General features: G+C 40.3%; 1 protein-coding gene across 1 annotated transcript in view; it reads left to right on the top strand.

Moving 5' to 3' along the window:
* NEGR1 (neuronal growth regulator 1) overlaps nucleotides 1–12,658 on the top strand; it is a 404,305-nt gene that overhangs the window by 318,121 nt on the left and 73,526 nt on the right. The window contains exons 4-5 of the mRNA XM_075832083.1: nucleotides 2,752–2,872; nucleotides 4,006–4,157. Coding sequence (XP_075688198.1) covers nucleotides 2,752–2,872; nucleotides 4,006–4,157 — 273 coding nt within the window. The remainder of the gene's footprint in view (nucleotides 1–2,751; nucleotides 2,873–4,005; nucleotides 4,158–12,658) is intronic.

Genomic DNA, 12,658 nt, shown 5'->3' with positions numbered 1-12,658 from the left:
CAGACGGAACCCCGGAGCGGAAGCGAACAGTGATGTGAACAGGCCCTAACACAAAAGTTTTGTATTTTTTTAAGCTGGTTCACAAAAAAAAATAATTCCAAATTCTACTGGACCAACTGCCTATTTAGAGAGCGGCAGCAGCTCCAGGAGCGACATCATAAGGGACACACTAGGCGGATATGCTGAGTAAAACTCCACAGCTTATCCGCCCCGGTAGCCGCAGGGAATGCTGCCAGCAAAACCGCACCAAATAGTGGCGCAGGTTTGGTGAGGTGTGTCCGCTGCGGGAATCCTGCAGGGAAAAAAAAGTTTAGACTTGCAAGGGCCGTAGTCCTGGTGACGCATCTCTCTCTTCTGAACGTAGCCCCGCCTCCTGGGATGACGCTGTAGACCATGTGACCGCTGCAGCAGTCACATGGGATGAAACGTCATGACAGGAGGCCGGGCTGCGCTAAGAATAGAGGATCGCGTCACCAGGACTACGGCCAGGGCAAGTCTAAACTTTATCAATTTAAAAAAGTACCTTTTTTTTCTTCTCTTGTGTGATTTTTGCGGCAGAACCGCAGCATTTCCGCAACAGAGGAGCAGCGATCCCACAGAATACATTGACATGCTGCGGCTTAAAAAGCCAAAAGCCACACTGCAGGTCCATTATTTTTGCAGCGTGTGGATGAGATTTGTTCATATCTGACCCACTCTGCTGCGACTAATACGCTGCGGATTTTCCACAATAAAATGTGTTGCATAAAATCCGCAATGTTCATGCCTAGTGTGTTCCTACCCTAAGGCCGGATTTACACAAGCGTGTGCTTTTTGCACGCGCAAAAAACGTGGCGTTTTGCGCATGCAAAAGGTCCATAACAGCTCCGTGTGTCAGCAGCGTATGATGCGCGGTTGCGTGATTTTCGCGCAGCCGCCATCATTATGACACTCTGTATGTAGCACGTGGTGCTTTTCTAATTTCATTCATAGTTTATACGGCTGCGGAAGTGCTGGGCGTGATTTTCACGCACCCATTGACTTCAATGGGTGCGTGATGCGCGAACAATGCACCAATATAGGACATGTCGTGAGTTTTACGCAGCGGACACACGGACACACGCTGCATGAAAATCACTGACAGTCTGCACGGCACCATAGAGCAACATAGGTCCGTGCGAGGCGCGTGAAAATCACTGACAGTCTGCACGGCACCATAGAGTAACATAGGTCCGTGCGAGGCGCGTGAAAATCACGCGCGTTGCACGGACGTATTACACGTTCGTCTGAATAAGCCCTAACAATAAGGCCCAGTTCACAGAGTTTTTGGGCCTTGATATTGACTCGGACACTGCGTCAGAATCAGCACCAAAAAACTTCCAAAACCGCCTCCCATTATTTAATCTGAAATCAAATTGGAGCCAGTCGCGGAAAATAGAAAAAGCAGCGCGTCCTTTCTTGCCGCGGTTCCGCCTCTGACCTCCCATCTAAATCAATGGGAGGCAGAAAATGCATTTTTCGCTGCGTTTTTTGTCTGCTGTCCTCAATCGCCGCGAGCAAAAAACGCAGCAAAAAAACGCGGCAAGATAGTGTGGGCAGGTCAAAATCTGCCTCAAAATTCTATAAGGAATTTTGAGGCAGATTTTTTTTTGCCTGCAAAATACTGTGTGAACAGGGCCATACATAAACAACACTTTGAGATAATTTACTCACTGTGTCAGAAGAGCTGCTCCCACTCCAGTCCTCTTCCGGCGATGTCTTCCAGGGGAGGTCTTCGGTCCAGACGTCCAGTCCTTCACCTCCAGCCAGGCTCCAGGTAAGTTTTGTCCATGTGTGTCCGCGGCTGCGCGCGCTTCGTTCGCGGGTGCGCGCGCGGCCGGTCTCCAGTGCGGGCGTTCGTGGATGCGCGCTCGCGAGTGCGCACGCGCGGGAGTTTCCTTGTGTGCGCGCGCGGGCGGACGGTTTGACGGCCCCCCATGACGAGGGGAGGGGGCCCGCAGCAGCAGCAGCTCACGACATTCTTTTGGTGAAAAAAACGGGCTCCATTGCAGGGGCCCGTTTTTTCCTACCAAAAGAATGTCGAGGCAGTTGCCGGGCCCCCCTTTCAATTAGGTTTGGCCGGGCCCCTCACACCACTACCCCTAATACCCCCCTGATGGCGGCCCTGCTTACAGTAGTAAAAAGCTACAGAGATGTATATCATATTTACAGTTTTCTGTAGGACCTGGTGAATATTATACTAGGATTATTACGCACCATATAAATATTCTGGGCCAGTCATGTTCATGCCGCATTTCTGTTGACATGGCACATATCTGTTGACATTTGCGCAATTTTTTCAGTCTTGGGACCTGCTACATTTGTATGTGTAAGGCTAAGGCATGGTGACTTTTGGTAGTCCGGCGGTCGTGGGAAAATGTTGCAACATCAATGCTGCCCAATGGGCAATAAAGTTTCCGGTAACCTGCGATAATCGCAAAGATTTCAACCTGAGATGGATTCTTGCACGACTTCAGGGAAACATTGACGTCACGGAAACTCACAATTTAACTGCGACCGTCACGCGACTTATAGTCCTAGTCATGTGGACCATGTGGAAATTTATTATGAAGATCAAGCATTGACAATTTGCACCACCTACTTGAATTGAAAAATGAAGATTCCCGGACCATAAGATGCCGGACTAACGGAATGTTATATTGACATATACGGTATATATAGCGGTTATTTTGACTGCTATTAGTCACGTTTTCATTTGTGTTCTTTTTTTAGTTGCACCAACAATTCTTGAAATAACACCCTCCGGGGTCTCCCTTGGAAAAACTGGGCTAATCCGGTGTGAAACAGCGTCCGTCCCTACTCCGTCATTTGAGTGGTACAAAGGAGATAAAAAGTAAGCGTTTCTTCATATATTACTGTACATTCGCTGTTTTAGGGACTTTATGCAGAGTGGTTTTGATTTTTTATAATTATATACTATCCTGAGCCATTCTTAATTTTGCTGGCCTCTAAGTTAACATCTCCAAGCATCCCCTGCTGGTTCAAGACGTTATTGAACATACATTGCTGACTGATATTCTGGAAAGTATAGTCGGGCACTGTATAGTAACATGATGTAGGAAACATATATGTGGCGTTATAGCAGCTCAGCTAAGCTTTTGGGGGTGTGTCTGTCGACAAGCTTGTTGACTGTTTCCAGTAGCAACCAGCAGAATTGTGAATGTATAATAATACAACGTATTTACAAATAAACTCAGCTTTTTATGTGAATTATATCTGTATATGAAGGATAACGGGATGTTTAGCAGAGGTAGAACCTGAAGGGCTTTGGCCAAAGCAAAATCTGTAACAGGGCCCCTACATAACTTGTCTATTTACAATACTGGTGTGTTCTTATGTGTAATGGGGCCTTTGGGCCCCTCAGACACCAGGCCACAAGTGTGACTACACCCTCTAGAGTTACACAGCGCCCCTAGTGTTCAACTGTTAATGTCGCTTACACAGATTGGAATTTATTGAATCCTTAAAAGGGGTTGTCCAGGTACGGACAACTGATGACCTATCCACAGTATAGATGATCAGTATATGATTGGTGGGGTCCCACCGATCATATACTGATGATCTATCCTTTGGGTAGGTGATCAGTTTTTCCGTACCTGGACAACCCCTTTAAGGCCTCATGCACACAGCAGAGCGGTGTCCCTGTAATCTGAATGGTGGCATACGGAGCAGTTAGTACTGTGTGTCGCACAATGGTGCCTCTGTATGTCGCCATATTATAGAGGCATGACTTCTGGGGGACAATATTTCTGTAATGCGGCATCAGTTGAAGCATGGGTGCCGTGTTATGACTCCATGTGCTAGAGAGCCGTGATTCACCTATGTGCATGATGCCGCATGTTGACCTAAATTAACCTCTAAAAAAGTTAAAAGGATCTTACTAACAAATGGCTAGTGAACCAGATGCTTTACTAAAGGCTGCTCCATCTGTGCAACATTTTATATAGGTGATTTGTATTTTTCTAGGCTCACAAATGGTCAGAGAGGGATCCTCATAAAGAATTACAACACCAGATCGATTCTCCACGTTTCTAATGTAACAGAAGAGCACTTCGGCAATTACACGTGTGTAGCGATAAACAAGCTAGGAACAAGTAACGCCAGCCTGCCCCTGAACCGTAAGTCATATATTATACAGCAGCGTGAGCTCCGAGGTGCGCAGTGCTATAATACACGTGAACAGCCGCTGCAGTGCAGTATGGGAATAGTCAGAGTTATAGCACGTCCGAACATCAGTGTACAGTGTGAATATGGATATAATGGGGGCGTTCATGTGTTCATATTTTATTCACTTTCAATAAAAAATCTATCTATCTATCTCATATCTATCTATCTATCTATCTATCTATCTATCTATCTATCTATCTATCTATCTATCTATCTATCTCATATCTCTCTCTATCTATCTATCTATCTATCTATCTATCTATCTATCTATCTATCTATCTATCTATCTATCTATCTATCTATCTATCTATCTATCTATCTATCTCATATCTATCTATCTATCTATCTATCTATCTATCTATCTATCTATCTATCTATCTATCTATCTATCTATCTATCTATCTCTCTCTCTCTCTCTATCTATCTATCTATCTATCTATCTATCTATCTATCTATCTATCTATCTATCTATCTATCTATCTATCTATCTATCTATCTATCTATCTATCTATCTCATATCTATCTATCTATCTATCTATCTATCTCATATCTATCTATCTATCTCATATCTATCTATCTATCTATCTATCTATCTATCTATCTATCTATCTATCTATCTATCTATCTATCTATCTATCTATCTATCTATCTATCTATCTATCATCTATCTATCTATCTATCTATCTATCTATCTATCTATCTATCTATCTATCTATCTATCTATCTATCTATCTATCTATCTATCTATCTATCTATCTATCTATCTCATGTATCTATCTATCTCATGTATCTATCTATCTCATGTATCTATCTATCTATCTATCTATCTATCTATCTATCTATCTATCTATCTATCTATCTATCTATCTATCTATCTCATATCTATCTATCTATCTCATATCTATCTATCTATCTCTCATATCTATCTATCTATCTCATGTATCTATCTATCTCATGTATCTATCTATCTCATGTATCTATCTATCTATCTATCTATCTATCTATCTATCTATCTATCTATCTATCTATCTATCTATCTATCTATCTATCTATCTATCTATCTATCTATCTATCTATCTATCTCATATCTATCTATCTATCTCATATCTATCTATCTATCTCTCATATCTATCTATCTATCTATCTATCTATCTATCTATCTATCTATCTATCTATCTATCTATCTATCTATCTATCTATCTGTCTGTCTGTCTGTCTGTCTGTCTGTCTGTCTGTCTATCTATCTATCATCTATCTATCTATCTCATCTATCTATCTATCTCATCTATCTATCTATCTATCTATCTATCTATCTATCTATCTATCTATCTATCTATCTATCTATCTATCTATCTCATATCTATCTATCTATCTCATATCTATCTATCTATCTATCTATCTATCTATCTATCTATCTATCTATCTATCTATCTATCTATCTATCTATCTATCTGTCTGTCTGTCTATCTATCTATCTATCTATCTATCTATCTGTCTGTCTGTCTGTCTGTCTGTCTGTCTGTCTGTCTATCTATCTATCTATCTATCTATCTATCTATCTATCTATCTATCTATCTATCTATCTATCTATCTATCTATCTCATATCTATCTATCTATCTATCTATCTATCTATCTATCTCAAATCTATCTATCTATCTATCTATCTATCTATCTATCTATCTATCTATCTATCTATCTATCTATCTATCTATCTATCTATTTCATATCTATCTATTTATCTATATCACATCTATATCATTCTCCAGAATCATGCTTTATCATGTCTTATTCTCTAGTCTACAAACTTGTGTTGAGACACAACCTCTGAATCAGACCACATCCTACATATCGCACAGGATTTTCTAACCTCATCAGCAATATGCAGTTTTGCTCTGCTTTATAGCGGTACCTGGTTTGGTGAAGCTCCTTACTCCCTGAACCTGGGAAACCACATATCTGAATAGAAAAGCAGAGCAGATTAGACGCCTCATGACCAAACTCTATCAATGTCTACACACTGGACGATGGAGAGGACGTTGGTTGCTGGGACTGTGATCTACTTTAATAGCAGCTTCATGTGACGTGCGCTATCAGAGAGCGCAGAGCGGCAGCCGGTGTAGATGTGGCAGCCGCTGATTACATCAGTTCATTAGTAGGTGACAGGTATTGTCACTTGTTAATTAACACATAGGATTGCGTTATTTTTTTAATTTACGCAACATGGTACTGGGGGTGCGGGTGGGGGTGGGGGGTGTTTTGGCACCCGTCACATGTTTCTCTTGCTACATCAATATTTACTGCTGAAATCTGCTCAATTGTATTTGATTGCGTCATATTATGCGCTATTGTTGGTCTGACAAGTGTTGAGTCGCTTTTCCTAAAATATGCACCATATGAACATCCGTGTGAAAATCCATCAGGACTGTACTAAAATATTAGTGTGCTGCATACCTTCAAATTCTCTGATTTCCAAAACCATGATATGATCTTCAGCCCAAATCCGTCTATGGCAGCCTATAATCTGCAAAATACATGGAGACTGTGGCAGCCTATAATCTGCAAATTGGATCGAGACTGTGGCATTTTATAATCTGCAAATTGGATGTAGGCTATATAATGTTACCATCTGCAAAATATATGGAGACTGTGGCAGCCTATAATCTGCAAATTGGATCGAGACTGTGGCATTTTATAATCTACCAAATGGATGTAGAACATAGCATCCTATAACCTGCAAAATATATTGAGACTATGGCATCCAATAATCGGCAAATTGGATCCTGAATATGACATCCTATACTTTGAAAATCTGATCATGACTATATTATAATCTGCAAATTGGATAACGATTATGGCAGCCTATAGTTTGCAAAATTGGATGTAGACTATGACATCCTATATTCTGCAATAATCTACAAATTAGATCCAGATTATGGCCTTCTCTACTTTGCAAATTGGATACAGATTATGGCAGTCTATAATATGCAAAATTGGATACATACTATGAGATTTTGTAATCTTCAAAATGTATCCAGACTACGGCATCCTATATTCTGAAATTGGATGTAGACTATGGCAGCCTATAATCTGCAAAATAGATACAGATTATGGCATCCTCTACTCAGTAAATTGGATACCGACTATGGCAGTCTATAATCTGCCAAATTGAATTCAGACTATGACCTTTTATAATATGCAAAATGTATCCAGATTGTGGCAGCCTATAATGTGCAAATGCTATACATAGGTGCAGATAGTATGGCCACTAGGGGGCTTATGTTTTAATGTAGAATACAATATCTAACTTCTATACATCTATTCTTCACACATAGTAAAGTGGTATAAATGCAGCATCTGTATATCATGAGGGCATTGGGATCCAGGGTCTGTCCTGTCTGCTCTGGTATCTCTAGTCCATGCCATGCGACCGGTGCCATCCCATGATACCCGGATACACTGACTGCCAGTAAGGTCGCAGCGAGGTGATATTTTGACATTTACACATGCAAATAATCCTTGATGGATGGAGCGCGCTGCTCTCTATGTTTGCCTTTCATATCCGTCTTGCATACTAATTGCTATTTCTGCTAATCTCCATTCATGGAATTAGCCTTTAAACTGTGACTTTTATGTATGATATTGAAACTCTGCTCAGGGGAAAAAACTCCATTTCAAATCCTTTTCTTATTTTCACCGTCATCCAGTGTTAACCCCATCACTGCTGCGGTGCTCTGAACATTGGTATATAGTCCGCAAAACTTTTTTTTATTGTAATGGGTCATGTGGTTTCCAGGGAAAATCTAGATATTTATGGCTACTATGGTCCCCTAAAAGACTGTGCAATTCCTATAACCCGGTGCCTGTTGGGGCGGAAAGTACAACAATACGACATGTAATAAAAATAGTCTGATTATCCATAAAATGACACGATTGTCTGGCACTTCAATGGGTCCATCATGGGGTGTCGGCACCCAATCTTGGGTAAAATACAAATTTAAGCCTCAGAGCCACTGAAAAGGACGGCTCCCATATATATATATAGGATGGTCACCTGTTTATTATAGCGGCCACATGTAGCATTCCCCCGGCGATCCATGATCCAGATCCATGACAATCAGCTGATCTTTAGGGTGTCAAGTTTTGACAACCCCTTTAAAACCTACGTTCCAGAAATAGTATCACAGAGTGGGAACTCTTCATAAAACAGAACCCTTATTCATTATTCACATTAAAATACTCTGGATAATTATTTTGAATACAAAACCGGGGAACCGGAAAGACATCACAGACCACGTGGAATATGAAGCCTCCGTCTACAGCGCCTACAAACCAGCATGTAAAATGGACCATCTTCATCCAGCTGTTCCTTCCGCAACTAATTGTCATCTTTACTCCTAGGAGTCGTGACTTGTAAACTTGCGCAAATGCGATGAAACAAGCTTTTATCATCTATGTATATATCTTATTTATTTATGTTACTTATATATCACCAATGTATTCTGCAGCGCTGTACAGAGGTCCTTACTGTTGTCCCCATTGGGGTTCACAATCTAAATTCCCTATCGGTATGTTTTTGGGGTGTGGGAGGAGACCAGAGTATCTGGAAGAAACCCACGCAAACACTAGGAGAATATGGAAACTCCATGCAGATGTTGCCCTTGGTTGGATTTGAAACCAGGACCTCAGTGCTGCAGAGAACCAGTGCTCACCACTGAGCCACACCTTAAGGCTGGATTCACACGAGCATGTTCGGTCCGTAAAGGACGGAACGTATTTCGGCCGCAAGTCCCGGACCGAACACACTGCAGGGAGCCGGGCTCCTAGCATCATAGTTATGTACGACGTTAGACGTCCCTGCCTCTCCGTGGAACTACTGTCCCGTACTGATTTTCAAAAAATTTTTAAGCCACTCACGATTTTCGTGGCGTTTTTCGCTGCATTTTTTACGGTTGTTTTTGGAGCTGTTTTCAATAGAGTCTATTAAAAACGGCTCCAAAAACGTCCCAATAAGTGACCTGCACTCAAAACGGACGCGCAAAAAAACGGCCCGTCGGAACAAAATGCAATTTTTCCCATTGAAATCGATGGTCCAGATGTTTGGAGGCGTTCTGCTTCCGATTTTTAGGCCGTGTGAACATACCCTAATTGTGTGTGATAGAATTTTTTGTATCCCTTGAGTTTGTCCATAGGTGTTATATGGTACCACGCCATCTAGATAGAATTTTCTGGATACTCCAGGTGATTATTGTGGATTAATCACCCTGGTTGTGTTTGTATTCAAAAGAATCACCCAAAGTATTTTAATGTGAATACTGGATAAGGTTCTGTTTTATGAAGAGTTCCCACTTGTTTCTTTGAGGAACCCACATATTGATTTCAGTGATAACAAACCAGAAATAGCCCAAAGGCTAAAGGGATTTTCCGGGATTTTCACAATTTTGCAAGGAATAAAAAAAAAAAAAAGGGATATACTTACTGTTGCAATTCTTCTTTTATCCCCTTCCACTAGTGCCACATGGTCCCAGGAGCGCACTTCTTGGGGGTTTCCTAGTACCTTGAAACCATTTATAAAAAGCAGAATTAAATGATAAAATTATTTCTGCCTCCACTAGGGGGCATATAGATTTATTATACAGTTCAATGGAGGTTTATACAGTGAGCTCCCCCTAGTGGTGGCTGCAGATCAACATCATTTTATCATGTAACTATGGCTGTATAAAGAGCAGTGCTCTGAAATTTGGACCTATTTAATAAAATTAAACTATAGGTACATTTACCTGCTTTAAACTACCTGCACTACCTCCTGTACCTTCCTAAACCATCAGGAATATTAGGTGTTAACCAGGGATATCAAGTGTCCGTAAATACCCACAGTCCATATAATGGGGGTAACGGATGAATTCCATGAACACAAACAGGCTTTGAAACCCCTTTTTAAAAATCCAGACTTCACATCACATGACCACATGGTGCCACCAGACAAAACATCTTTGCGGCCTATAGCCCATGGAGGATGTGGCCATGTGACGTCAGTATCAACATAACATCATTGTGGCCTAGTAGTCACATCGGAGCTCAGGAGACCATCAGCAATTTTTTTTAGTCCGTATATTATAAAAAATGTTATGGGACAGTCATGGAAAGTCTATGAAAATGACAATCTCAGCTCTGCTACATCAGTATGTTATCCTTGTATGATATTCTTTGTCTTCCAAACCTATATGATATAATATATTCTACTGATACTAGCCTATATTTTTACTCTCCGTTTTCCTGTAAATTGAATTTCCCGTTGCTGCGTCTCTATGGTAATCATATTAAATTAACGACACATATCTGTTTTACATCACAAATGCGATCAGGGCGCCATATGGATGCAAACATTATACAGTCATCCCCTGTAAGAGCACCAGAGCTTAACGCACACCGTACCGCAATAAATTGCTCTCCCCACATTAAGATCATGGCAGCTCCTACTGTATAATTCGGCAAGAGTCATCTGCCGCTCCGCAATAACACCATTTACTTTGTCGCTCGGGTGCACGGCGAGAGATTATCATCACGTAACTTCCATTATCATACAACTCTCACCCAGTGCGTGTAAAGCATTTAACCTTGCCGCTAATACGTATTGACTCGGATGGCTGTAATTTTATGATTAAGGTCAAGTGTGAAGGAGGGGGGGGCATCACGTGCCAATGAGACGTCAATAACTGATCACGTGACGCGTTACCTTCCACAATTCTATACATCATCTTCTGTGTAATGTTAAGGCCATCTGTGTATATGCCCGGCCGGCCGCTAGTATGGTTCTGCATTATCTATTGATTTCTATATAAGATGAGCAGTTGTTGGGGAGAGTAGTCCACTCCACTGTCAGGGTGCAATGCAGGACAGCACTGGTTCTGTAGTATTGGCGTCTTCTAGAAACGGAATGGGGGAAAGTGAGGTATGAGGATTATGGCGAACGCTACGCTGAAAATCCTGACAGTATGGGCTCTTAAGGCCCAATTACACCGGCCAATGGGACATCGTTGATCGGCGCTCGTTTACTCCAGACACAAGGAGCTATGGATGGGGACGAGCACTCGTTACTCCGATCTCTCGTCCCCATACGTTATTATCATGTCGGCAGCGCGTCTCCCTGTTTACTCAGATGTGCTGCCGACAACCATAATATTTACGTTTTTTCAAACTATGCGACCAGCAGATGATCGAGCGTTTGCTCGTTCATCTGCTTATCGTTCCCCTGTTTACACCGGGTAATTATCGGCAATGAGTGTTATATGATTTTCTGCCCGATAATTGGCCAGTGTAAAGGGGCCTTTAGGCAAAAAGGATAGATAGATAGATAGATAGATAGATAGATAGATAGATAGATAGATAGATAGATAGATAGATAGATAGATAGATAGATAGATAGATAGATAGATATGAGATAGATAGATAGATAGATATGAGATAGATAGATAGATAGATATGAGATAGATAGATAGATAGATATGAGATAGATAGATAGATAGATAGATAGATATGAGATAGATAGATAGATAGATAGATAGATAGATAGATAGATAGATAGATAGATAGATAGATAGATAGATAGATAGATAGATAGATAGATATGAGATAGATAGATATGAGATAGATAGATATGAGATAGATAGATATGAGATAGATAGATAGATAGATAGATAGATAGATAGATAGATAGATAGATAGATAGATAGATAGATAGATAGATAGATAGATAGAGAGAGATAGATAGATAGAGAGAGAGAGAGAGAGAGAGAGAGAGAGAGAGAGAGAGAGAGATAGATAGATAGATAGATAGATAGATAGATAGATAGATAGATAGATAGATAGATATGAGATAGATAGATATGAGATAGATAGATATGAGATAGATAGATAGATAGATAGATAGATAGATAGATAGATAGATAGATAGATAGATAGATAGATAGATAGATAGATAGATAGATAGATAGATAGATAGATAGATGGATGGATGGATAGATAGATGGATGGATAGATAGATATGTGATAGATAGATAGATAGATAGATAGATAGATAGATAGATAGATAGATAGATAGATAGATAGATAGATAGAGAGAGAGATAGATAGATAGATAGATAGATAGATAGATAGATAGATAGATAGATAGATAGATAGATAGATAGATAGATAGATAGATATGAGATAGATAGATATGAGATAGATAGATATGAGATAGATAGATATGAGATAGATAGATAGATATGAGATAGATAGATAGATAGATAGATAGATAGATAGATAGATAGATAGATAGATAGATAGATAGATAGATAGATAGATAGATAGATAGATAGATAGATAGATAGATAGATAGATATGGGATAGATAGATAGATAGATGGATAGATAGATAGATAGATAGATAGATAGATAGATAGATAGATAGATA

This window comes from Rhinoderma darwinii, chromosome 7 (assembly GCF_050947455.1).
Source record: "Rhinoderma darwinii isolate aRhiDar2 chromosome 7, aRhiDar2.hap1, whole genome shotgun sequence".
In the NCBI taxonomy this organism is placed as follows: Eukaryota; Metazoa; Chordata; class Amphibia; order Anura; family Rhinodermatidae; genus Rhinoderma; species Rhinoderma darwinii.
Note: the sequence above shows the minus strand (reverse complement) of the source record. Positions and strands in the feature narration are given on the sequence as shown.